Below are 25007 nucleotides of genomic sequence, written 5' to 3' on the forward strand. Positions count from 1 at the left end.
GCCAGAGTTTGGTTCTGCCGAGAGCAGAGCATCTGAGGTACCGACTTTCATGGCCGACGTCTGAAATGGTTAAGGTGAAATCAGGCAAAGTGCTGGCCTTGTCTTTAACCATTAGGAAGGACTGACTGGCCCCGCACCACAGGCACTGTGAAGTGGCCACGTCATTTACAAGAAGTACCCAAGAGGGGCTGTCTCAGTGTTGTTGGACTTAGGCCCCTGAGTTTGGAAAGCTGGTGTTGTAAAGCTCAACATGACTGCACAACGAGAACCCGGAAAAGGGAGCTGTGACTGAGGACCATGGCCTCTACGCGTGACTTCGGCAGCAGGGCTTAGGCTGCTTAGCCCGAGCCTGGCCTTCTGTTCTCCTTGGCCATCTGCACAATGCAGCAGCATTGCTGATTTGCCCTCTCTACCTATTTGAAGACAGGAAAGGTAATTGGAAAGAAGCGTCAGGGTGGAGGGAGGGGATGGCGGAGGGAGCAAAGGCTGCTGGTGTGGTGAGATGTGTGCTTCCCGTGGGTCCCGAGGACGCTAAAGTAGGCATCAGAGGCTCAAGACCTCTCGCCAGTGATCTGCCGAGGTGGCTGATTGCCACAAGGAGACTCCAGCACCAAAACCGTGAGTGGGAGCTGGCGGTTGGAGCAGGTGTCTCTGGTCAGGGAACTGTGTAGTGGGGGCTGCCCCAAGAGCCCTCTGAATCGCTCTTGCATCTGCCCCTCCTCAGAGACACCTCAAAGAAGGTGCTGAGAGCAGCCCCAGGAGCGTAGGATTTGGGATCTGTTTGTGGCACCCAGGCCCTTGTGAAGAAGGAGGTCCAGCAGGGGCAGCAGGAAGAAAGGAGGAGGAAGAGCAGACCACACCCCTTCCAGGGTGGCGTCCTCAGGCCACGTGTCAGCCTGAGTGGAAGGCGGGGAAGAGTGTTGAACTGGATCTGAGCCTGAAGTTTTAATCGGAACCAGATGGGTCTGGACTTTTTAATGCCTGAAAGTGACCGGAACCTTTGAGATCTATCCCAGGTGTCTGGAAATGGGAAAGGAGAGCATGTTTAAAACAAAAATAATTGGAGAAAATGCCACAGGGTTTCCTGTTTGTACCTCACTGAATTCACACTGTGCAAAGTACTGGTCACTCAGCCATCTTGAGACGACTGGTGGGACCATCCCTGCAGATGAGGGGGGGAGAGAAGCTGAGAGACGTGGAGAGAGCCGTTGGGGGACAGGTTGGAGCGGCTGCATCAAACCATTTCTGAAAGCAGCCCTACCCTCTGGAGCTTGTAGCTCTGGGGGCCAATAGGTGTGGGCCACTTTCTGTCACTGCTCATGGAAGGAGTTACAGTCACACACCTACTCTTCTCCTTGGAGGGACAGAGCTCCCCTCAGATGCTCAAAGGGCATTGGTGTAGAAGGGAATGTCAGGGCAAGCAGCTCTGGAGCTGGGATCCAGTGATCTCACGGACAAACCCAGGGACAGGCTGCCCAGGGGCCTGCAGGGCGCTCTCTACTCTAGAACAAACCGTGCGAGTGAGGGTCCCGAGCCCCAGGAGCTGGCATTAACTGGCACTCAAGAAATATTTGTTGAATGGAAACCAGCAGGAAAATTATAACAAGTCATACTCTACATGCAAATTTTCAGGAATATTTTCAGGAAAATATCTAATGTGTGAACATCTAATCTGCATTTCCCTGTCCTGACAGATGGCCCATATTAACAGAGCTCTGATTATAGTAAAAAAAATTAAAAAATAAAACAAGAGAGAAAGAAAGAAAAGAAAACCTACAAATTTCATTGAGCGGGTAACCATGGTAAGGCTAGACAAAGCAATGCTATCATGATGGTCAAATTTATTTCTTAAATGACAACCTCTAGTTATTCCCATTTGTCAAAGACCATCCCAAATATCGCCTGGGGAAAGAATATGATCTGTGAAGTAGGTCTGTGTGGCTGGGGCAGAGTGTCGGTCGGATGTTATTTTTTTCTTGGAAGACGGGCCTGGGCCCTAAGAATCTAAGGTTACACTCTCAAAGTGGAACCAGGATCCCCACCTGAGGATGTTTATTAAAAATACAGGTTCCCAGGCCCTAGCCCAGACTTATGGAATCAGAACCTCTGAATCCAGGGCCCTGGAATATGCATTTTATACTGTCTTAGACGGTTTTGCATGAACTCAAGTTTGAAAACCTTTCCTGCTATAATCAGTTTATTTGCCCAGGTAATCTCCTTGGTGCGTTGGGCCATGTGCACAACCCATGAGAGATGGTCCCCGGGGAAGGAGACCTGATCCTAGACTGGGAGATCACAGGAGGCTCGGGTTTGGTGAGGCAGTGTGGCTCTCCTTAAGGTCAAGGCCATGCCAGAGGATGAGTGGCCATGTGCATGAGGGCTTTGGATGGAAGCTCACCCTGTGTCCCTGTGCACTACCATACCTGGGCCTGACCACGGCCTTGGCTCCTGTGGCAGGCAGTCTCCTAGCTCTGTAGCTCTCCAAATGACACCACATTCTAGAATAGATTTTTCTGGCTTTTATTGCCCTGGAGGGTTTAATGTGAATGGGAGATATTATTTAATAGACATAACTTAATTGTTTATCAATTGGCTTTTAAGTTCGCTAAAGGTATGGCCTTGACTTCTCCTCTCGGAGCTCTGCCCCCTCTCCAAGCGGCCGGGCACCTCCTCCTGATTTATTTGGGACTTGGGGCTGGACTTCCTGCTGCTGCCTTCCTGGGATAATGCCTTAAGCTTTCTTCAGGAAGTCACTCGCAAGTTCTCAGCCAAATGAGCTGAGTGGAATTGACCTGGGACTGGGGTCTGAATGGCATGAGCCCACTGGGGCCCCATTCCCTGACCATGAAAATGGGGTCCAGAATGGGCAGTGACCTTAGCATTCCCATCACAGTGCCCTTCCTGACTCTTGCTGGGAATCTGAGGCCACAGACCCTCTTCGCTGGGGAGGATCAAGGAAGTATGTGGTCACAGACATTCTTGGCAGGCTTCCTGGAGCTTCCAGAGGACAGCATGACCCCTAATGGGGCCCCTATAAGGACACACAGCCAGGAACTGGGCAGAAGAAGCTGGAACCTGAGCACATGATTGAGGCCTGGGTAGAGACTCTCCTGAAGCGATCTCTCTCCCTGAGCTGTGTGATTGTGTTTTTTGTAAGATCAGTTTAGGTTGGGGTTTTGTTACCTGCAACTCAATGTACCTGTAGAGAAGCCTTCCAGTTCCCCTGTTTCTCTTGCAGTAATGTGCTCCCAACATCTTCGGTCCCTCCACCCCCTCCTCAATTTAAACCAAATATTAAATAACTACCTATAAAATAGGATGAGAGAGGCGGTAGGGTGATTTGGATTCACAGCTTGTTGAGACTCCATGCCCAAAGAATATTGATTAATGGATCAATGTCAATCTGGAGGGAGCCCTGTCCTGTTCAACATTTTAATCAATGACTTAGATGAAATAGGAGACATGCTTAGCAAGTCTCAGATGACACGAAGCTGGAGGAACTGCTAATATGACAGATGGCAGAATCAAGATTCAAAATTATTTTGACTGACTTGAACAGTAATAAGAATAAATATAAACTCTTGCATCCAGGCTCAAAAGATCAGTTGTATAAGCAGGGGACTGGGAGACCTGGCTTGGCAGTTGTCATAACAACACAGAACTTGAAGTGGACCATAAGCTCACGGCGAACCCAAAACTGAGAGAATTAATCACACGGTTACCGTTTGCAACGTTTCAAAGCTGCTAGCGGAGAAGAAAGACGAACTTTGCCTCGACCTCCCCAGTAGGATAAAGAAGTGAAATTTGCTGGGAATTAGTTTTTAGCTTATTATTCACAAATTTTTTTCCTAACGATTCCAATAAGAGAACAAGCCACCTTCCAACATCGTGAAGGTAATAATAATCGCCTCAGAACGTAATAGAAAGGATGCCATTTGAAAACAGAGATTTTTAAAATGATTCCATTTAACAATTCACAGGCCAAAGCAACCCACACAAGCTTCCAGAAAACACGTGAGCTGAAAGCAGCCTGGCTCAGCAGCCACCCGAGTCACGGAGAGGCGCCCGGTTAGAGGAGCACCCAGACGCCCAGCCTCGCCCGCCAGCTCCCTCGGCTGTGGCCCTCCTCAGCTCCGCCAGCCTGCGTTCCTGCTTCTGCTGGGCCTGTCCTGCGTCCACTCCTGCCCTGCAGCCCAGCCGCCTTTCCCGGCTCACCCGCGTCTCCCTCAGCGTGGCAGCTTCACGGTCAGTGTTGGGAAGCCACACCTCCTTCCCAGCCGCTGCCCTTGAACCCCCACACCTTCCTGGGACTTTGCGGGTCCCCTGGCCAGTTTCATGGGCAGCCCCAGACAGTGAAAGTACATGCACCACTGTTTCTTTTTTCTTCTGTTTTTCTGAACACTCCATTCTACTTGCCGGTCCAGAGAGACAGAGAAGGCCAGCGATGGCCCGATTTCATCTTAAGAACTTAGGGTGTGAGTTTAGCAAGTTATCAAAACAAGTTTCACTTCCAGGAACCCAAAATTGGTCACCTGTGGACATCCCCTGGTCGCCCCCTGTACTCACATGTTTCTCCTTGAAGAGGTCCACCTCTCTCAGAAGCCTCTGCTGGCAGTCGGGGTGGGTGGCCAGCAGGTAGGTGGCGAAGGACAGCGTGTTGGCGACCATCTCATAGCCCGCGATGAGGAAGAGCACGGCCTGACCCGCGATCTCATCCACAGTCAAAGGCATGGACAAGGCTCTGGGCTGCTGCTGGGTGGGGTCCACTCTGCCCGTGCTAGGGGACAGGACCTCTCTGGCCAAGTCAAAGTCCTCTACGCCCACGGAGCTCGCTGCGTGCCGGGCGTCCAGCACTGCTTGGAGGAAGTCTCTCTGCCTCTGAGGACCAGAGCAAAATGCACATTTTGACCTTAGAGTCACAGAAGGAGATTTCTTGGAGGACAAAGGAAGGAGACACCTGACCTGACTTTTGAAGAGCTCAGTAGGAACAGGATCCTTGCCACTGGGTTATCTGAGATAGCCAGACCCTGGAAACAACCTCGTCATTCCGCAGACGTGGGTGGCTTCAGGCAGACTGTGATGCTGCCAGTCAAAAAGATGAGGCTGACTGAGGGGGCACAGTGGCACAGAGCGTGCCTGGCATGCTGCGTCCCCAGCACTGGCAAAAAAAAAATTTTTTTTTTCCAATTGCACATACTTATGGGGTACAGTGTAATAATGTATTTAATGTGTAATGGTCAAATCAGACCACTTAGCATTTCCATCTCCTTAAATATTTATCATTTCTTTGTGTTGGGAACTTTCAAATTCATTTTTATTTCTTTACAAAATGTGAAATAAACTGCTGTTAACTATAGTCACCCTACTGTGCTGCAGAATGCTGGAACTTAATCCTTTTATCTAATTGGATTTGGTACCATTTTTCAATAGCTCTCTAGCTCTCTCCTTCCCCCATATCTGTCCAGCTTCTAATGACATGATTCTACTTTCTACTTCTATGAAATCAACTTGATTACTTTCCACACGTGACAGAGAAATGCTGCTTTTGTCTTTCTGTGTCTGGCTTATTTCACCTCATGGCCTCGTTTCCACCTATGTTGCAGCAAATGACATGATTTCATTCTTTTTTGTGGTTGAATAATATTTCACGGGGTATATATACTACATTTTCTTTATCCAGTTCAGATGAGGTCATTCTATTCTATCTGGGCTGATATGGAAAGGTGTGGAGTCACTTTGTTAAGCCAAAAAAAAAGCAAGTTGCAGATCAGTATGCGTGGGATCTAATTTCTATAAAAACAGTAAGTACACAATATGTGTAATTGTGTGTATACTTCTCTGCATGGAAAACTTTTAGCAATGTCCACACTTCACAGTTCCCAGGGAGCTGGAGGAGGTAGGAAACCAGGGGGGTGTTTATCTTTCACTTTTACATGTTTGTACTGTTGGTTGTTTTTCCATTAAGAGCACGAGAAAGCTTCTTATAGATATAAATCAGAGGCCAAGCTCAGTTGCTCACTCATGCACAATTTCAGGCTCCTATGAGCAGTCAGAAGTTTTCTCACACCTCAGAAAGTCAGCAGAAGGGGGGACAGGGGCTGGAGCTGGCAGATGGGGCTTGTCTTCAAAGGCCCCAGACTTAGCTTTCTGCTTCCTATCCAGTCCCTTTTGTTCTCAGTAAGTCCCCACCCCCATTTCCCCTACCTTCCTTATCAGTAATTTGCATATTCTTTATATTTTTATGACCACTATTTTTAACTATGGGAGTGTTTACATATTGCTTTAGCATTAACAAAGTGTATTCCTGGTGCATCTCTTCTTTGAAATGCCCTTTAATGTGATGAATGACAACCAAGATGTTGTTCTTTTCTGAAGTTTATGGAATTAAAACAGCAAAAGAAGAGTATCAGAACCCCCACCAGGAAAATATTTTAATTTCAAAGTACTTTGCTAGTTGCAGCATTTTCTCAATTCATTGGCTTCTGAATTTCTATTGCATGAATAATCTAGGCCACACATATTAGCATGTAATGCCGTCTTTTTAAAAATGTAATTCCATTTTTAAGATTGTTGTCATTTCATGTGTGGTTGCCTTTTCTGCTCCGTAAGATTATGAGCATCCCCAGGGAAGGCCCCTCTGCCAGCCCCACCGGTGCCTAGCACTGTGCTGCCCACATATTAGACATGCAGTAAAGAATCCCACAAACCAAATGTAAAGCAATAAACACACTTGGAAGAAGGGTGAGGCGGGTTTGGTAACAACTGCAAGCTATTGGGAACAGGAGGCCTCCCTGCTTTGTGACCTCAGGTGTCTGATGACAGCCTCGCAGAGCCCAGGGCAGGCTAAGAAGGCAAGCCCTCTGCTGCCTGGCTTCCTGCTCAGACATAGCTGAGGAGACGGCCAAGGGTCAGCCAGAGTGGCTCTTTCATTCCACCCTGACCCTGCTCATGCCTATGTCCAAATGGCATCCTTGAGGGCTGGCATTCCCCAGCGTCCCTCCTGCTTCTTGACCAACATCTGGATGGCTGCTGCCGTCCCACTCTTATCCCTGTGAACACAGGGCAGAACTGGGGTGGGGCAGAACTTCTAGGGGGTGAGGTGGTGGGAAAATGAGCGTCCGCTGCTCCCCTTGCCAGAAGGGGGCCCCAGAGCATGCCTGAACGTCCTCAGGGTATGACATTGCGGTCCCTAACCCTTGGTTGTGGCTTTGCTGGGGTGGGGTGGGGACAATGGCAGGAGGGAGGGTACTGCCATGTCCACAGCATGCATTTTTCCTGGGGTAGAACTGCAGCTGCCCTTCTTTCCTCTTACCCCAGCTCAGCCCGGCTGCTAAGGGCCACAGGGTCTAGCAGAAATGTGCCTTAACCTCCAGCTAATGTGCTTGGAAGTAAGGGCGGCTCTCCAGAGCCTGCGCGCTAGAGAAGAACATTCGTGTGGATGGTTCCTATTATTCACACGGCATTGTGGAGACTCTCTGAACACTGCCCATTTAGGACCAAAACAGTGCTGGTTTATGGTTATATCCAAGAAAAATATGTGTCCTGATAGATGTAGGTGTCTAATCCACCCAACGGCTAGAACTTAGAAAAATATTTACCTTTTAACATCTGTGCAGCATTTTCTCTGCGCAAACACACATCTGCTTGATGGAATGTATACAGGGTTCAGATGGCTTTCAAGCAAGTTTTCTTAGTAACCTTATAGCTCAGTCTCGACACAGGCAGTCCTGGGTTTGTGGTCGGGAGGTTTCTCTCAGATCAACTCATTGTTTGAAACAAATAGCTTTAGAGTTTATAAAAGGAAAGCTCTAGGCAATCCCAGTAATCAGATCTTTAAAAACCTCTCACCTCTTAGTAAGTCACTCAGTGAAACAGTTTTTTTTTTTTTTTTAAATTTCAGCTTGATTCCACAGCCAGTGGGTTTCAGGTTCAGAGTGTAGGGTGTGGGAAATGTGTGTGTGTGTGTGTGTGTGTGTGTGTGTGAGAGAGAGAGAGAGAGAGAGAGAGAGAGAGAGAGAGAGAGAGACAGAGAGAGAGAGAGAGAGAGAGGAGGTTTACAAAGGGCAGTCCTTCCTGTGCTACTAAGGTTTGGATTTTTCTTTATCCCTCCTCCCCACAGCTGCCTCCTCACTGCCAAGAAGAACACACCTGGATAGGAGCATCCTGTCCTTCAGAGTTGGGCTAGGTAGACCAGTTAGCTGATTCTCCCTACAGCTCCAAGGACATTCAAGCAGGGTTTACAGTGGTGGGGGTCAAGGGGCTGAGAGCATGTATAAACCTTCTCATGCCTTGTGGATCCAGATGCACTTGCTACACGGTCCCCAGGGTGTGAAGCTGAGAGGACAAGGCTGCTGCCCAAGGCTACTCCCTGCATCCAGCCACTAATCGACTCTGATTTCATTCTAGGCCAATGCTTTAACCATGGGACCTTGCAGATTCCTCTGAGCCACTCGGTCTTTGAGAAAACCCTTTTAAAACTCCATCTTGCACAAGCTGGTTAAGGAAAAGCCCTTTCAGCCTTGCTTTTCCTTTTAGTGATGTTCTTTAATGCAACGAGGCCCTTAAAGAACAGTATTTATGCATGCACCAGCAGATCCGGTATTGAAATGATCTTCCTTCACACTGAAAATTCTTCTTTCTATTCTTAGCTGAGTTCAATCAACAAATATTTGCTCAATTCCCACTGTGTGCCAAGCAGAGTGCAAGTCTGTAAGGAGGGAAGAGAGCCCTAGGTCTCGGATGAAGCCTGCTACGGGGACCAGAGGGCACTCAAGCACAGATTTTGTAGCAACATCTTCTACCCGGAAAGGGATGGTGGGATTGACTGACAGTTGCACAAACTTCTCTCTAATATTTATGCTATTCATGCTATGAAACTCCATCTTGCCGTTTTTCAGTAAAAAGAATGTGCTCATGAAAATTACATGGGGCACGTTTACCTAGAAAATTCTTTTGGGCTTCTGTAACCTGTGCTTCGGGTGATGTTTGAGCTGGAGAGACAGTTTTGGGGGGCAGAATTCATGCTAGCCCCCATGTCAGGGGAGGACCCTTGCTTGGGGCTTTGCCTCCTACTGTCCTTTTCTACCCACCCCCCCTTCCCTCCCCTTTCTCTTTCTTATTGACCTTCTACCTTCTGCTGCCCCCTGGAAAGCTCGGGGTGGCAGATTGCTGAAGGACAGCGAGGCGTGATGTGTGGGGTGGGGAGGGAAGAGAAAGAAAAGAGAAAGTGATGGCAAATTAGGTTCCATTCCGTTTCCAGGCTGTATCCTATTAAAATACGTTACCTCTTCTGCTGCTTGCTGGTCCCGCAAGGCAATGACATTCCTAATGAGTTTGTTAAAAAAGCCGTTCAGTTCATCTCGGTTCTTATTGGGCAGAATCCGGGCCAGTGGGACCATTATGGATGGAAATGATACTTGAAAGAGAAAAACAAAAGTGGCATTGGAATGGGGGCCATAATAACCCAGGGCTATTAGACACTCGTTACCAAGAGGCCAGTGCCTGCCCTGAATCCGAGTCATTCGGGAGGCCTGTCCCCGCCAGGCAACCGCTACTCCTCAGAGAATGGGTTCTCTGCCAGAGCTCCATCTCTGCCCCCTTCACCATTCCTTGCACATAGTAAGCCCTCAATAAACGTCTGCATGATTAACTGAGTCCTCATGTCTGGCTGGCCCTCATCAGGCAGATCTCCAGCTTGTAAGTTAATGGCTCAGGTTCTAGACATGTGGGCTGAGGCCTTTCTGTTTCATCAAGAGAGCAGATCACAGGCTCTGCTTCAAGTCTAAACAAGGGATAGAATTCTGCTCACTTACATTCTGAACTTTCCAGTCATTTGCATTTGCATCTCTTTCTCTGGATAACTGTCCCCAGAGCAACCAGCTGAATTGTCTCTAAGAGCCACTGATACTAGGCCAACAAGGATGCTGGCCCCATGCGCCATGGGCTCCTTCTTGCCATGCCAGATAGGCCTGGGTCCCTGGTGCTGAGCCCTTGGGGTAGGGTACCCTGGGTCGGTGCCACTTAATGCCTCCTGGAGGGTGGTACTGGGCCCAGGGGCTGACCACAGGGAGCTTGGCTCCACGCTGGGTCTACTGCACACAGGGTTGTGTGCTGGGGCTGGACTGGAGAGGACAGTTCTGGACACTTAGGGGTCTCAGAACACTTTGTGCAGTTACAGGCAGAGAGAGCAGGGGAAGCAGGGATGAGACGATAGAGCTACCCAGCCCAGAGGACACAGGACGCAGGATGTAGGGACAGGGGCAGACTCAGCTGGAGCAGCCCTCCGGGAGTGGACGTAAGGGTGAAGGACCCCACAGTGACATCTGCAATTTCAGTGTAGAGCTGATGGAGGTGACATGGTCTCCCACTGAAGGTGCCAAGGATTGAAGAGAATTTACCAGCCCAGCAGAATGGCTGGGGATCACAGCGAGCTCACTAACAGCATTGAGAACACTTCAATGCTTCCACAGAAGCGAGAAGATGCTGGAATTGGCCAGAGGGCAAAAACCCATTTGTAAAATAAAAATGAATCCAGTGGACTTGTCTTGTAGCTTTAGGCCACCTCCTCATTACCCATCCAGCACTTTCTATGTTTACTCTGCGATAGTAAATAATTCTACGTTTACCATAGCGTTTCATAGTTTACTCTGCATTGGGCTTCCAATGGAGAAGTCTCCTGAAGAGGAATGTGCTAGAAAATGAAAGGTTTTTGGTTCTCATCTTAGCTCTGCCTTTCCAAGCCTCAGTTTTTTCATCTGGAAAGTGGGGACAAGAATATTTTTCTCAAAGGCAGAATGGCAGGACGAAATGAAACAGTGCACGCAGAGTGCTCAGCACAGCGTCGCCGCTGTTCTCACCCTGATGGTGGTCACAGAGGCCAGGGTGTGGTAAGTCGCTGTGGCGAGACAACCCTGGTGATCCAGGAAGACCATGTCCCTGCAGGGCAGCTCTCAGAGACCCCCAAGTGCCCTTTGCTAGCAGGAGGATAGCGCCTGACAGTGGCCCCAGGTGCAGTCTCACCATCCTGGGCAGGAGCTGTACTTACAGATCAAAACCAGGAGAGACCTGGGGACGCAGGATGCAAAGAAACGCCTGCAGTATTCCACGAAGGGGTCCTCAGGAACCTTCCGGGAGTCCACCTGGGTGCCGAAGGCCACGCTGGCCACCACATCTGTGGTGTAATAGCAGTAGCACCTAGGGAGAGGGGTGTTCGGACCTGCAAGGCTGCTGGCCTTGGCCTACCACAATGCACCCCTCCCAACAAAGCGGGGCTGCACCGGCTACATGGGAGATCCTCGCCCGACAGAGGGACATGAGGTGGTGGGAGAGCAGCTGCGGAATGCCCAGCACAGCAGAGGTTGGGAGCACGTGAGAAGCAGAGGCGAGGGTGGGCACTGCCTACTCAACCCCCGGGTTCAGGCCGCCTGGACCAAGCAGAACAGAACTAGCTGCCAAGAGGACACTTTCTGCCCTCCTGCCTCCAGAGGAGGCAAAACTAGAGACCCAAAGTCTACAGCTCTGCCCCACGGCTGTGCCAGCCAATGTTGGAATCCAGTGATTAATTGACATCTGTCAAATTGTCATTAATGAACAAACAAACTGAGGAGCTAGTTTTATTAACTTTCCCCTCCTTTTCTTCCTAATGATTTTACAGTTTTGTAAAGAACAACAAACAAAAAATGAGGACTCTTCACACTCAAATAAATACCAGACGAACTTTAGGACAGGCTTCATGATCTTATGTATGTTATTACAGAAAACACACTTTGCACTTTAGAAACAAACAGAAGGAAAGCATCTGGCAGCAGCTCCAGAAAATTTAACCTCTTCGGCCATAGGAAGTCTCCCCTTTTTAAATTAGAGTTATCTTCTTTTTTTCCCTTTTGCTTTCTCATGGGAGTAGTCAGCTTAAGTTCTTTTTAAGAAGGCTAACAACTGAGTTATTAATATCCTGGTGTAATTACAAGGTCTATTTCTGTCCTGGATGTGGGCACACATCTAGTGCCTCTTCCCCATCAGTTCCATAGTCACTGTTTGATTAAGGAGTAAATGACATTTCCAGATGACTTTAGAATTTTGACTGCTTTTATTGGAAACATTTCCACCACTGATCACACATTTGCCAGCCCTGGTAAAAACAAAACCGAGGCTACTGAATGTGACTTCCTCTGATCCTAATGGTTGGAGATCTAAGGGTTTTAAGAGTTATTTACTTTGCTTTCATAGGTGGCCTGGCCCCCTTATCTTCAGCCACCTCCTGCATCTTATAATCAGAGGGAATGTGGTTGAGAAGGCCTTGTGGGTATGTAAATGTTGGTGATGACGATGTGATTTTATCAGCATTCATGATCATGAGTCAGCTTCTGGGTGATTTGCTGGACGCCATGATTTGGCATCAAACAACTAAAGGTTTCTAGGAGGAAAGCCAGGTAAGCAGTCATTTAAGTGTGATGTCCAAGCTGTGGCTTTCGTATTTTTCTTTATGAGAAAATTCACAGACATCCCCCAGGTCCCTGAGCCTTCTGCCCAGGCAGGTCTCTCCCACCCTGGGTCTGCAGAGGGAGGAAGACAACCCGGCTCGGCCCGACCTCCGCCTGCTCAGGGTTCTCTTGACAGGCCGTGCCCCTCACTTCTGTTTCATGTTTTAAGCGAGTTTCATTTTTTTCTCATGAATCGGTTCATCCATACTTTTATGAGCTTCTAGCATTTCTACAGTTTGCTAGTCCCAAGGTAATTGTCCCCTGGTTATGTACAGTTACAAGAAGCAGCTGTTCGAAGCTGCGACTTCTCATCTGTCAGGTAGTATCCTTACCTCTGGATGTCGAACGCATCACCGGATTCTGCACAGCGCTTTAAGTGATCCAGGAGAAGGTCACAGGCTCGGCTGATGAGGGGCATCATCTGATAATGGACAAGAAGGTGTCATCAGGGATCACACAAGCAGTGAGCCTAAATTAGCTGCGGACGATGAGGTTAGACGTGGTGCTTTATGGGAAAATGGATTTTGTTCTGAAGGTACTTTTTATACAGCTGATTAAGGAGGAAGCTCCAAAATTCATAAATACAAATAATTTTGGCTTAAGGAAACTTTGGGGGGGATGGAAAAAAGAAAGGATTTAAAGTAAATATGACAAAATAATTACGAAAGTGATCCTTAAGGTATTTGTTCTGCGTTCGGTTTCACGGCGTGGTTAGCGAGAGAGTAACAGACAGCACTTTGTCCTGGCTCTGGAATTAGACCAGGTCCTTGTGTGCTTGTTCCAATTATACCTTAGATCTTCCACTAGAACATGGACTCAGCATCCAAAGGGACCTGAGGTCGTCCATTTGGACTTTTTAATTAACACTGAAGTTATTTTTAGAGCATCTCTGATGGCGGTTATTCATTTGTGTTTAAGCTGCTAAAACTTTGAAAATAGTTTGGTTCTTGACTTCAAGGGGTTGCCTATCTCAGACAAGGCAATTGTTGGTTCCTTTTTTTAATATTAAAATATTTTTATTATGGAAAATTTCTGACAGAGAGGTGAAAAGAATGGTATCATGTAGTCACCACTCAGTCTCAAAAAATCTAGATGTTGGTTTTGGTTGCCTACCCCTGCGGCCCCACAGGCTCGTTGGGTGGGTGGGATTCTGTGGAACTGGATGGGCATCTTTGGGATCCTTCATCCTCTCCTGTGTGTCTGAGTGCAGAGCTGGAAGTGTTCAGGGGGATCCTTTTAACTAGTGCCTGTTCTAGAACAGCACCATAGCGAAAGCAATGCGCTGTCCAGCATCGCTCTGAGCGCTTCTTATGGAAAACGTGGTTTGAAATGTCACCTTAGGGTTAGATTCTACCACTTTGACACCTGATTTAAGTTGCTGAGGGCAGGGGAAATTTTATTTGTTCAATTTTCTATCCCCAGAACATAGAACAGTGCCTGACACATTTGTCAAATGAATGAATGAATTTTAATGATTGCACAATGTCCACTTTTTGCTCTTAAAACACTGAGGTATTGGGAAAATTCATAAAATACCAGTCTATTTGCCAGAAGGTATGCTATTGTGCTGAGGCAAAATCTGACCCTTGCTATTGTTTGGCTCTTCAGTGTCCCCCAAGGTCTGTGTGCCAAAGGCCTGCTCCAAAGAGTGGTGCTATTGGGAGGGAGGTAGAGGATCCTCTAGGAGGTGGGACCTAATAGAAGGTCTTTGAGCCATTGGGGTATGCTGTTGAAGGGGCTTATGGGACCCCAGTCTCTTCCTCACTCTCTCTTTCACTTCCAGCTATGAAGTATGCAGTTTTGTTTAGCTGCGAAGTCTTGCCATGTGTGTTACCACGTGTCAAAGCAACGGGACCAACACACCATGGTCTAAAACCTCTAAAACTGTAAGCCAAAATAAACCTTTTATCTTTATAAGTTGATTATTGCAGGTATTTGTTATAGTGACAGAAAGCTGACCAATACATCCTCTAACATCCTCTCTCTGGTTTCATTTCTCACTACTTCTGTGTGATAGTGAACCAAACACTCAGATGCCTATATCCATCTGCTCTTCTCCTTCTGCTACAGTTATTCCCTTGACTTCTATGACTCCTCTTACCACAAGGTTTGCACATACCTCTGTAGGCTTACAGGTTCTCCTTTTATTTATTTATTTTTTTAAGTAGGGTCACTCCTAAAAGGCAGCCCCATAAATGGACATAGTGCTATTTCAGGTGTGATCCAATAAATGGTAAATGAATCACTTCCTGTGATCTGTACCCGGCATGTCAGTCTCAAGGCCAGGTTGATGTTGACTTTTTCAGAGAGTGATAGTACAGGCAAATATTAAGGTTCAGGTTCATGAAAACCACAAGGTCTTCTTCTATGAATCATAACCATGTGCAATTGATTATTTGACCCTTTAGCATTCATTCATTAGAAAAGTTTTACATTTATATTGCATTTATTCCTGTAAAAAGGTGCTGGTACTCTGTTATGAGCTACCCTAAGGCATCCAGGTGATTGGAGAAGTCAGGTAGCAGGGATAGTCTGGACCACTGTTGGCAGGATGTTGGTGGGGAGCACATGGCTTTGCTAAAACCCTCCCTCCCACAGCTCTCTGCAAGAGACCCCCACATGCTCTGTGGTATAAGGAAAGACTCATGTCGCCAGGGCCCCATTGGCTGCAGTGCCGCGGGAGATCTCTCAGAAGGAGTTGGTCCTGAGAAACCCTGGGGCATTCCTGTGGAATCAGAGTGGAACATTGGTTCTTCCTCTTTGTTTTACCTAAAATTTGCTAAGTGTGCCTTCTAAGTCTTTATTCAGTTTATGGCTTTGGAGACGGGTTCAAGTGCAGAGTCCTATGGTCCTCCACTATAGAGTTGTTTTAAAAAGTTGCAGAATTGTCCACAATCCTTTAGCCAACCACGTACAAACCTAAGTAAATATTTCATCAGGCACCATCTTACCAATGATTGACTGTAGTAGACTTTGCCAAGTGACTGACTGAGGCAGAAATGTAATTTGCCTCCACAGCCCATCCCGAAGTCAACTCTATGTTGACCCTTCATGACTACTGAAGTCTTCTCTAAATTCTCATAAACCATCAATTTAATATTCCATCAGGACAAAAGCGTGTAACTGGTCCCTTAAATGACCTCTGGGCCATCATTTCCAAGACATCTCTAACCTCCTTAATGTTTTGGAGAACTGAGTACTATCTAAGCCACATGGCTATGACCAGCTTCCTTGGCTGTATTTCTTCAATTATTTTAATAATTGTGGTATGAATGCACACCATTTTAATAAAACACCAGATATTGAACTATCTTTAGGATGTATTTCAGAGGAAGAGTAACATGGTAAAAAACTGAGAGGAAGTCTCCTTAGATAGCAGGCTCAAAGATTCCTTAGGGTAACAAAAGAGATGCAATATAAAATGTGATTTACACACAACTCGTAAGAAGCACGTCCTGTGTATTGAGAGAGAGCCACTGAGACTGAGTCCAAGCATAGGCCGGGACAATGCAGAAGAGAGCTGGACCAGCTGCCTACCCTCGGCTCTTCTCGCGCTTTCTTTCGACTGGAATGCTTTGTTGTTGGCTGACGTGACTGTAATTTTCTACTCTACTCTGCCTGCTGTCTGTCGAACAGAATGGATAATGACATTTTTATTTGGGCTAATGTGATATGAGATGGGGCATGTAATATGAAAAATGTTTTTAAAAGCAATGTGGAGAAACTACTGTAAGACAGCAGAGCATGATATGTATCTTAGCTGGTAACCATCGTTTCCGGTTTTCTTCCTTGCATTGTATACAGCAGTTATGGAATATTTACTCTTACATGAGTTGCATACAAACAAAAGCTCTTTGATGGGCCTGCATAATCTTTATACAAACTCCACAGTTCTTCCCCTAGGTTTTTGGACAAGCAGCGAATGTGGCATGTGCACACATAGACACAATAGAGAATATACAGTGCTGTTATCACCCGGATCTTAATAAAAGGCTCACATTTGTGGTTGTTATGTTTCATCTTCCTCATAGGCCTAGTGATTTACATTTTTGTTTTATTCCATATTTTTCATAATGCAATCTATTGTACTTCTTAGGTGTTTTAAAGTAATTTCTTCCTGAGTTGTTATGGACTGAAGGTGAATATCCTCCCCCAAGTTCATGTCATTGTTCTGGTTCCCAGGGTAGCTGCCTTTAGACATGGGGCCACTTAGGCAATCATTAAGGTTAAATGAGGTTAATAGTGTAGGGCCCTGACCTGAGCTTAATGTTTTTATAAGAAGAGACACTAGAGGAGGGAAGTGCTGGGACGATTATTGGCCAAATTATATTGTGCACGTAATATGTAACAACAAACGCATATGTACAACAAATTCCACCATATGTACAACTATAATGCACCAATAAAAAATGTAGGAGGAAGAAGGACACCAGAGCTCCCCCCACCCACCAAGGCACAAAGAGTCTCACGTAGTAAGATGGCAGCCGTCTACAAATCACGAAAGAGGCCTAACTGGGAACCAGCGGTGCCAGCACCTGATGTTCAACTTCCAGACTCCAAAACTGTGCACAAAGACAAGTCGGTGCTCCTTGGCCCTGGCAGCCTGAGTCGACTGAGGCCAGAGACCACATTCCAGCAGCCAAGCCAGCTTTCCACTCTGCTCCTCTCACCTTTCACATTGGTTGTTCCTATCGGAGAGGGTCCCGAGGGGATGGCTGGAGCACTATTTGTAACTAGCAGTGACTACTGAGGGCAAAACACCATCCTCAGCCTGGGAAAGAAATTCCCCAAAGAATTTCCTGCTTAACCTAAAGTTTATGAATGAAATTTCCATTTTCGTTTTGCTTTTTAAAGGACTGTACCAATGGTGTTTAAGGAATTCTGATTAAGGTGCAGACAGAGGGCAAGAGAGTGGATTCTAAAAGGTGGGAAGGTTTACGAGCAGATGAAAGAGACACCTTACAGAGTAAGGACGAGAAGGGCCGAGAAATTCCCCTGCTTGAAGGAGAGATGGAGGTGATCCCCAGAATTCCACTGTGGGAGCGTCCTTCCTTGAGGGTGAGAGTTTGTCCTGTTAGGGTACTTTCGCCCTGGGAGAGCAAACACTCTAAGCCATTATCAACGGTTAGGTTTCCTCTCTCAGGCACTTTAGAGTTGTGTGACCTGGGGCTTGTGCCTTAGCTTCACTGAGTTTATTTCTTTATTGGCAAAATGGAAATAATAATATCTCCTTTGAAGAGTCATGACAAAAATTAGAAAAATTAGAAACAAAATATGTAAAACACATAGAACTAGATGGCGAGTGGTCCAGAGGAGGCATTTGTCCTCTGGCAGATTCCATATCCCAGACTGGTTTGGACATTGGAATGCTCTCCTCTTGCTCCTCACAAATAGTGCCCCCTGAACCCACCTGTTCCAGTCTCATTATATCAATGCTGCTTCCTTTCTTTCATCTGCCCCTTTGTCTTTATCTCTCTGCAAACCCTCTAATTCAGGCTTTGCCACCTGTCTCCTGTAATTGGGCTGTCATCCTGCTTCTTGAAAGCAAAGACCACAGCATAAGCATATTTGTGGTCTTAGTGTAGTGCCTGACACATAGGTGTGCTAAAAAATGACTTTCAAAAGAGCCTCCAGGTTTTCTGATCCATCCTATACTCAGTCACAATTGGTCTTCTGAAAATACTTGTTTTCTGAGTATTTGCTTTTCTGAAACCCTGGAGATCCCTACTGACTAAAGGAATTACACATACTTTCATCCTGTCTTCCAAAGTCAAGTAAGAACTGAATTCTGCCAACAACCATGTGAGTCATTCTTGAAGCAGATCTTCCCTGGTCAGGCCTTAGATGAGACCACAGGCTAAGCAGACAACTTGACTACTACCCTGACTCTAAGCCAGAGGTGCCTGAGTCACAGAAACAAGGAGCTAACACAGATGTTCCATTGAAGGTAAGTTTCAGGGCAGTCTTGTTACCCAGCAATAGATAGCTAGTATCCTCTCAACTCTACTAGTTGCCATCCATGATTGAGGATTTTGGGACATGTTTCATATCAGGAATGAGCACTGCGGTCCTCGGTCAGTCAGTTTTGTGGAAGTATCCAACAATGAGTGGCGGAGCATTCCCTGAGAGCGTGGACACAGCAGGCCCCATGACACAACAGTAGATTGAGGGATTCCTTCTCTCTCAGCATGAAGACCATGTAGTTTGCTGAAAACCTTCTCTGAGTGAAAACCCTGAGATCATGATGGTTCTACCTCTTACTTGAGACGTGACATTTGAACCTTTCTGAACTTGGGCTTCTCGCTCCAAATGAAGGACTAATTGAAATGAGCTGTAGCATCCCTCTCCACCAACATTCTAGGTTTCCAAGGAAGCCATGGAGTCTCAGGTTGAGATATTTGCTTAGAACCTTGGAAAAAAACAGCCAACTTCCAAGATCAGGGCATTAAGGTTCAGATCTTTGGGGCTATCTACTTGCAGTGACCACATCTCATCACTAAGAAAGTTTCTGTCACCTCTTTAATACATCCACTTCAGAATTACATGAAGACCTAAAGAGAGGGAACTGATTACTTTTGTGTTCAAATAATTTCATGAAAGTGAGTGTCAGAACTCCAGACGGTCTGATTCTTGATTTGTTGCTTCCCCACCAAAATCAAGGCCCCTGTTCCCTTTACCCTTCAATTCTTTTATTTCTAGGTTATAATTTCACTCTATGCAGATCCAGTGCCATGAACTTGAGAAAGAAAAAGAAACCAACAAAACCCCCACCATTTAAAAGCCTTTGGAGGCCTTAGATGTTTGGAGAATGAAGTGTCTCTGAGTGCCAAGGGTGACATCTTTCCTGTGCAGGCAGAGGGAAGGAGAGGATCTCTATTGTGTTACCGATCATTCCTAAACTAAGAAGACCCCCACATGTTAATGTGTGTAACTCAAGTGAGTCATTTATCCATGCATGAAGAGGGACACAGAAAAAAACAGGGACTACCACCCTAGCACCAAACATGACCCCTGGGAGCCTGGCCACCTTGTGCAGGGGGCTACTGTAAAGAGGAGACTCCAGGGGTACGATCTGCAGATCCCCTCATCTGCTCCAGAAGAATTTGCCCCACGGGTGCACGGAACGTCTGGCATCTTGGAGACTAAACAGCTGAAGTGCAATTCTTTTTCCTGCAGGAAAATTCTGAGCAAGTGACTCCGCCATTTCAAGTATTTAATAGCTCCTGGCTCTCTAGTGAAGTACCCACCAAACACTCCCCCTGGCACAGAATGGTTGCCCCTACATGCTTCAACCTACTTTTCCAGTTCTCTCTCTCACTAATCCCTTCCATACATGCCGTGTTCCAGCCAATTTGAACTCCCTGTTCCCTGAACATGCCCTGTGCCGTCTGTCCATATGACTGTTTCCGCAGCTCATCTACCTTCAGCACACCTTCTCCCACCATCAAAACTCAGCAACATCGTCAAAGGTCACTTCCAAGGCCACTCTCTTCCCCCTGAAGTGGTTTCTGATCCTCAAAACAGGACATAAGCTCTGTCACCACCTTCCACTAGTTGATCATAGTGCAGTAATTTATGTACCTTGTTGCCCTTCTATGTTATAAACCCCTTACAGCAGGAACTAATAAATATTTGTAATATATGAACTTGACATTTCTCCGCATTTGCTGTGCAGCACGTGCTATTATTTGGATTTGGAAGGTCTCCCAAAGGCCCGTGTGTTAAAGGCTTGGTCCCCAGCCTGGGTGCTATGGGAAAGTGGGGTCTATTCGAAGGTCTTTTGGTCATGGTGGGTTGCTATGGAAGGAGACTGTGGCCCCCTGGCCCCTTCCTTTCCCTCTCTTTGCTTTCTGGCCCTGAGGGGAGTGGTTTTGCTGTACCATGTTCTCCCACCAGGCTGCTCCCTGGACCCCAGCAGAGGTCTAAAAGCAGTATGCCCAATTGCTCATGGTCTGAAACCTCCAAAACCATGAGCCATAGTAAGACTTTTCTCTCTACAAGTTGATTATCTTGGGTATTTATTATAGTGAGGAAAGCCGACTGATACAGTAGGACTGTGGGCAATGTTGGTTTGGACTGAAGTCGAAGGGGAAGTTTCTGAATAAATAAGGGTGAGCTAATGAGGGTGGGGAGAAAATATTCAAACATATTGTCAGTTCAAAAACTGGAAAAATGAATGTCTCAAAGTGCTCTAAACTTGTGACGAACAAATGAGAAATTAATTCTAGCTAATGAAACATCACTTCCACTACACCATTGCTAAAAGCCACCCAAATATTAAAAACATCCGTGACTCATTTTTATGCAAAATTTCCTGCTGATAAGTATCAGCTCTAGCCATCTAGGTGCATAATCAAGTGTCATTTCTAATATGTCAGTGACTCCTGTCAAGAGTTGTGACCAATTAGAACTCACCCCGATGAGGAGGTGGCGGCTGGTGTTGCCAGGCAACAGCCAAGCTTTGAGGCATTTAGATGCTCTTTTAGATTTAACCAGCAGCAAGTCAGAGTGACATTATGATTCTGGCAAAGGAAAGTCAAATTATAACCCAGGATGGGGTACCCATGACGAGGAGTGTTTTCTTTTAAATGCAAATGGAAAAGGAACATTTTAACTAGAATTTAAACAGTCCATCATTATACCGATTTTAATTAGGAGATTAGGTGTCAGTGGAATACAACTGTGTCGAAGGATAATGGTCCCTTGCTGCTAGATAAATACCCAGACATTCTGGAAAATGGGCAACTGGTCAGGCAGGAACAATGTATTTATTTTTGGACTCTGAAGTATTTATTGCCACAGCCACACTTGGTTATAATGACTTTCATTTTTATTGTTCAGAAGGATTAAGAAATAAAAGCAGATATTAAAAATAGACTGCTGGAGGCTGATGCCTCCCAGAGAAATCTGCTTGCTCTGACATTACTGGAAAACCGCGTTCTGCCTTAGAAGCCCCCATGCGTGACTGTCTGACGAGTTTACAGTGGAAACGTAAAGGCCAGAGAAAACTGTGATGACGACTGTAATTCTGCAAAGACTTTTGCTCTGAAATGGCCGCAGCTCTGCATTTACTCATAAGCTGGCTATATCAACTTGAATTTTTGAAAATTGTAGTCATTCCTGAGTAATATGTCTTCTCCCAGGCAGGAAAGGCCTAGAGGGAATAATAACCACATCTGCCTCTGCCTCTAACGCTTGTGCATTATTGACTGTGCCTTCCTGACAGGAAACATCTGGATGAAAAGTGAAAAATTAGGCAGAAAGTCGGATTCTGTGCAAGAGGCCGGCCATCCCTGTTTGGGTGACTTTTTAAGCACCGGGCCCCCATGCACAGCAATGTGGTTTGCTTGTTTGCTCCGGAGTGACACAGGTATTCTCAGGCATTCATTTATGAAGTTGCCTGGCCACCACTGACCCTGGGAGAGTTAAGAAATGCCCACTGTTTATGTTGGGCTTTGAGGAATGAGAACATACAAGCTGCCTGAGATGATTTGGATGGCGAGTGTACCCAGAGGTCCATATGTAAAGGCTTGAACCTCAGGGTGGTGCTACTGGGAGGTGCTGGACCTTTAAGGGGTAAGGCTTCGTGGTCCTTAGGTCATTAGGAGCATGCCCCAAAGGGAACTGTGGGACTCTGGTCTCTGTCTCTCCCCTTCAGTTTGAGATGTGACCATTTGCTTCTACATGTATTCTAGCCACCATCTGTCACCCTCACTGGAGACCAAACCAGTAAGGTCATTTAATTTTGTACTTTGAAACTACAAAACTTCAAGCTAAATAACCTTTTCTCTTTATAAGTTAGCTACCTGAGTATTTGGTTGTATAACACAAAGCTGACTCATATGCTGCCAAATTAGGTTGGATCCATAGTCCATTCAATTTGGAACTTGGCCTCTGCTAGAGACACTCAAAAATGACCTTCACTGTGAAAGGCCTGGGGCCCAAGTAGCCTTGTTTCTCTCACTAACCAAGGATGAAGTTAATTATCCATGTTTTCACTGTTTGAAAACTTATTTGAGCCCAGAATTAACAAAAGTTAGACAGATTTATTTACTAAAGATTTTCTCCAAGCCTTTAAAGTACATGGTGAATCCCCAAAGAAGATGGTTCACAATGATTTCACCAAATTATTTGACCATGAGGACCTTTTCATCCTCCATGATTTCAAATTCTTTTCCTTGGTAGTTGTGCTCGCTTTCTATTAACATCATAAAATACTCAAGATAATTAGCTTATAAAGAGAAAAGGTTCATTTTGATCCACGGTTTTGGATGTTTCAGTCTAAGGTCAGTTGACCCTGTTGCTTTGGGCCTGTGATGAGCAGCACGTGGTGGCGAGGGTATATGGCAGAGCAAAACCTCTCATCTCATGGCCAGGGAGCAAAGGAGAGGAAAAGAAGGCACAGTCTTGCCATCCTCTGCCAGGGCACACCTCCAATCCACCTGAAGACCTCCTGATAGGCCCACCTCTCACAGATCCTACTACTTCCCAATAGCACACTCAGGGACCAAACCTTTAACCTGGGGTATTTTGGCAGATATTCCAAGCTCCAAATCCTAGTGGCAGTAGTTCATAACTTAAAGTTCCTTATCATCAGTACAGTTCAGATGATTTTCTCCTTAATGTATTCTTTTATTCTTGCTTACAGTTGAAGGTTACCTGCCATTTTTATGCTGACTCATACAATCTTAGAAACGTCTCTGGAAGTTATTGGTACGGACTGAATATTTTTCAAATCAGAAGAGCTTAGGAGAACACATAAATATGTGGATTTCACTGTGTTCTCCCTCTTTCAGATGAGTTACAATATTAAAAAATAAAACTAGTGCTAAACTGGGCTCTTGTTATTTACATTTTCCTCTCAAAGAAATATGAATTTAGCTTTGCTTTTATTTTCTGAAATGACATTTATTTACTTCCTGATCCATAGAAAAGGTTTACACAACCCAGGATTACTTACTCATTGTCTTTGACCAGGAATCTAGCAAAAACACTTTAAAAATCTAAATAAATCTCTTTGCTGTCTTTTTCAAAGCATTAATCCTGGGGGTCGGGTGGTGGAAACTCTGGCAGGTTAATCAGGCAGAATTAACCTAACAAAAAAACCAGTTGTTTTCCCAGCAACGCTCAGCCAGCCTTTCATCTGAATCCCAATGACACATCTGCTGGCGGACTCTGCTGGCGGTGGCATCTTCCTGAAGCAGGTCTGCATCAATCACATTTTCCCTGCGAGCATTTCAGATCTAGTTTCTCTAGCGCTACATAATGTCCCTGGTAAAACTGAAGCCAAAACCAGTTTAATTTTAACTAAAAATATGGCTAATGATATAATGCTGATTTTAAAGTAACTCCTAGCATCATTGACTGAGGCAAGCTAATACTCACATAAGTAAAGATGGGACCATTGAGAGCTTTTGATGCTAATGTCACTTATAGACACAGGTGGACAAGGATATAGCTGCCACAGTTCTCATGGAAAAAGCCTCAGCATTCCAAGGGAAAACAAGCCTTTATCCCAAGAGTAAACTCTGAAGTTTGATGACGGAAGTCCAGAAACAACGTCTGCACTCTGAAAGGACTAAAGAGGCTGATATTCACAACTACTTCTGAGAAAACTGACTCAGGTACCCGCAGCTGAGTACCGTGTCCCAGACTCTCTGAGTCGTCTCTTGTCTCCGCGTCTCATTCTCTTTGTGTCTTTGTGACCTGCTTTCTCTATTTTCTATGTTTACACTTGTGACTCTCCAAAGAGAAAGCCAATAATTTGCCACATCCTCTTATGTAACTTTTTCTTGATAAAACGATTTCCCGTTTATTTTTTATCTTAGTCTTGTCATATGTCATTAGTTAGGATGGGTAAAAAGCTTCTTGGTTCTTTGATTTATCATCCATCCATTCAGCAATCATTGTGGAGTACCTATTATATACCTATTGTGGGCAGTTAATAGTAAAGGAAAAAAGAGAAAAGAGAAAACCTTTGTCCTCCTGAAGCATATATCTAGCAGGATGAGACACACAATAAAAAACAATAAATAAGTGAACCAAACAAATTGTGAGTGCCACCGGGGAAATAAAGCAGGCAAGGGGTGGGGATGTTGGGGCTGTCACCTTGGACCTAGAGAAGCAGTGGGTGGGAGATGGTGAGATAGGGATGGAGAGGAACATTTAAAACATGGTGGGTCTTAGCAGACTCCTGCAGAGGACTTATAAAACACACAGGTGCTCAGTCACCCTCAGACATTTCAACTCTGTAGGACTTGGGAAGCCTGCAGTCATATATTTATAACAAGTTGATTCTGATACAGACGTTGGTCCCACAGTGAGAACCAGTGACCTAGAGACCAAAGGTGGCTGGGAGGCTAAGTCCAAGGAAGCATCCAGAAACTCTCATATGTTGGTGAAGGAGGTTGTTACGGTTTGGGTATGAAGTGCCACACCCCCTGCATAAAAAACAAAACAAAAAAAAAAACCTCCTTTGTTAGTGTAGCAATATTCAGAGGTGAAATGATTGGATTGTGAGAGTTGTAA

The 25007-nt window shown here is 45.8% G+C and overlaps 1 protein-coding gene across 2 annotated transcripts in view; it reads right to left on the reverse strand.

The window, feature by feature from the left end:
* Positions 1-25007, reverse strand: part of Tbxas1 (thromboxane A synthase 1) — a 159901-nt gene that overhangs the window by 49918 nt on the left and 84976 nt on the right. For both annotated transcript variants that reach the window (XM_047560621.1, XM_047560623.1), the window contains 4 exons: positions 12812-12900; positions 11045-11193; positions 9285-9415; positions 4567-4878 (listed from right to left, as the gene is read on the reverse strand). In XM_047560621.1, coding sequence (XP_047416577.1) covers positions 4567-4878; positions 9285-9415; positions 11045-11193; positions 12812-12900 — 681 coding nt within the window. The remainder of the gene's footprint in view (positions 1-4566; positions 4879-9284; positions 9416-11044; positions 11194-12811; positions 12901-25007) is intronic.

The sequence above is a fragment of the Sciurus carolinensis genome, chromosome 8 (assembly GCF_902686445.1).
Source record: "Sciurus carolinensis chromosome 8, mSciCar1.2, whole genome shotgun sequence".
NCBI classification, from domain to species: Eukaryota; Metazoa; Chordata; class Mammalia; order Rodentia; family Sciuridae; genus Sciurus; species Sciurus carolinensis.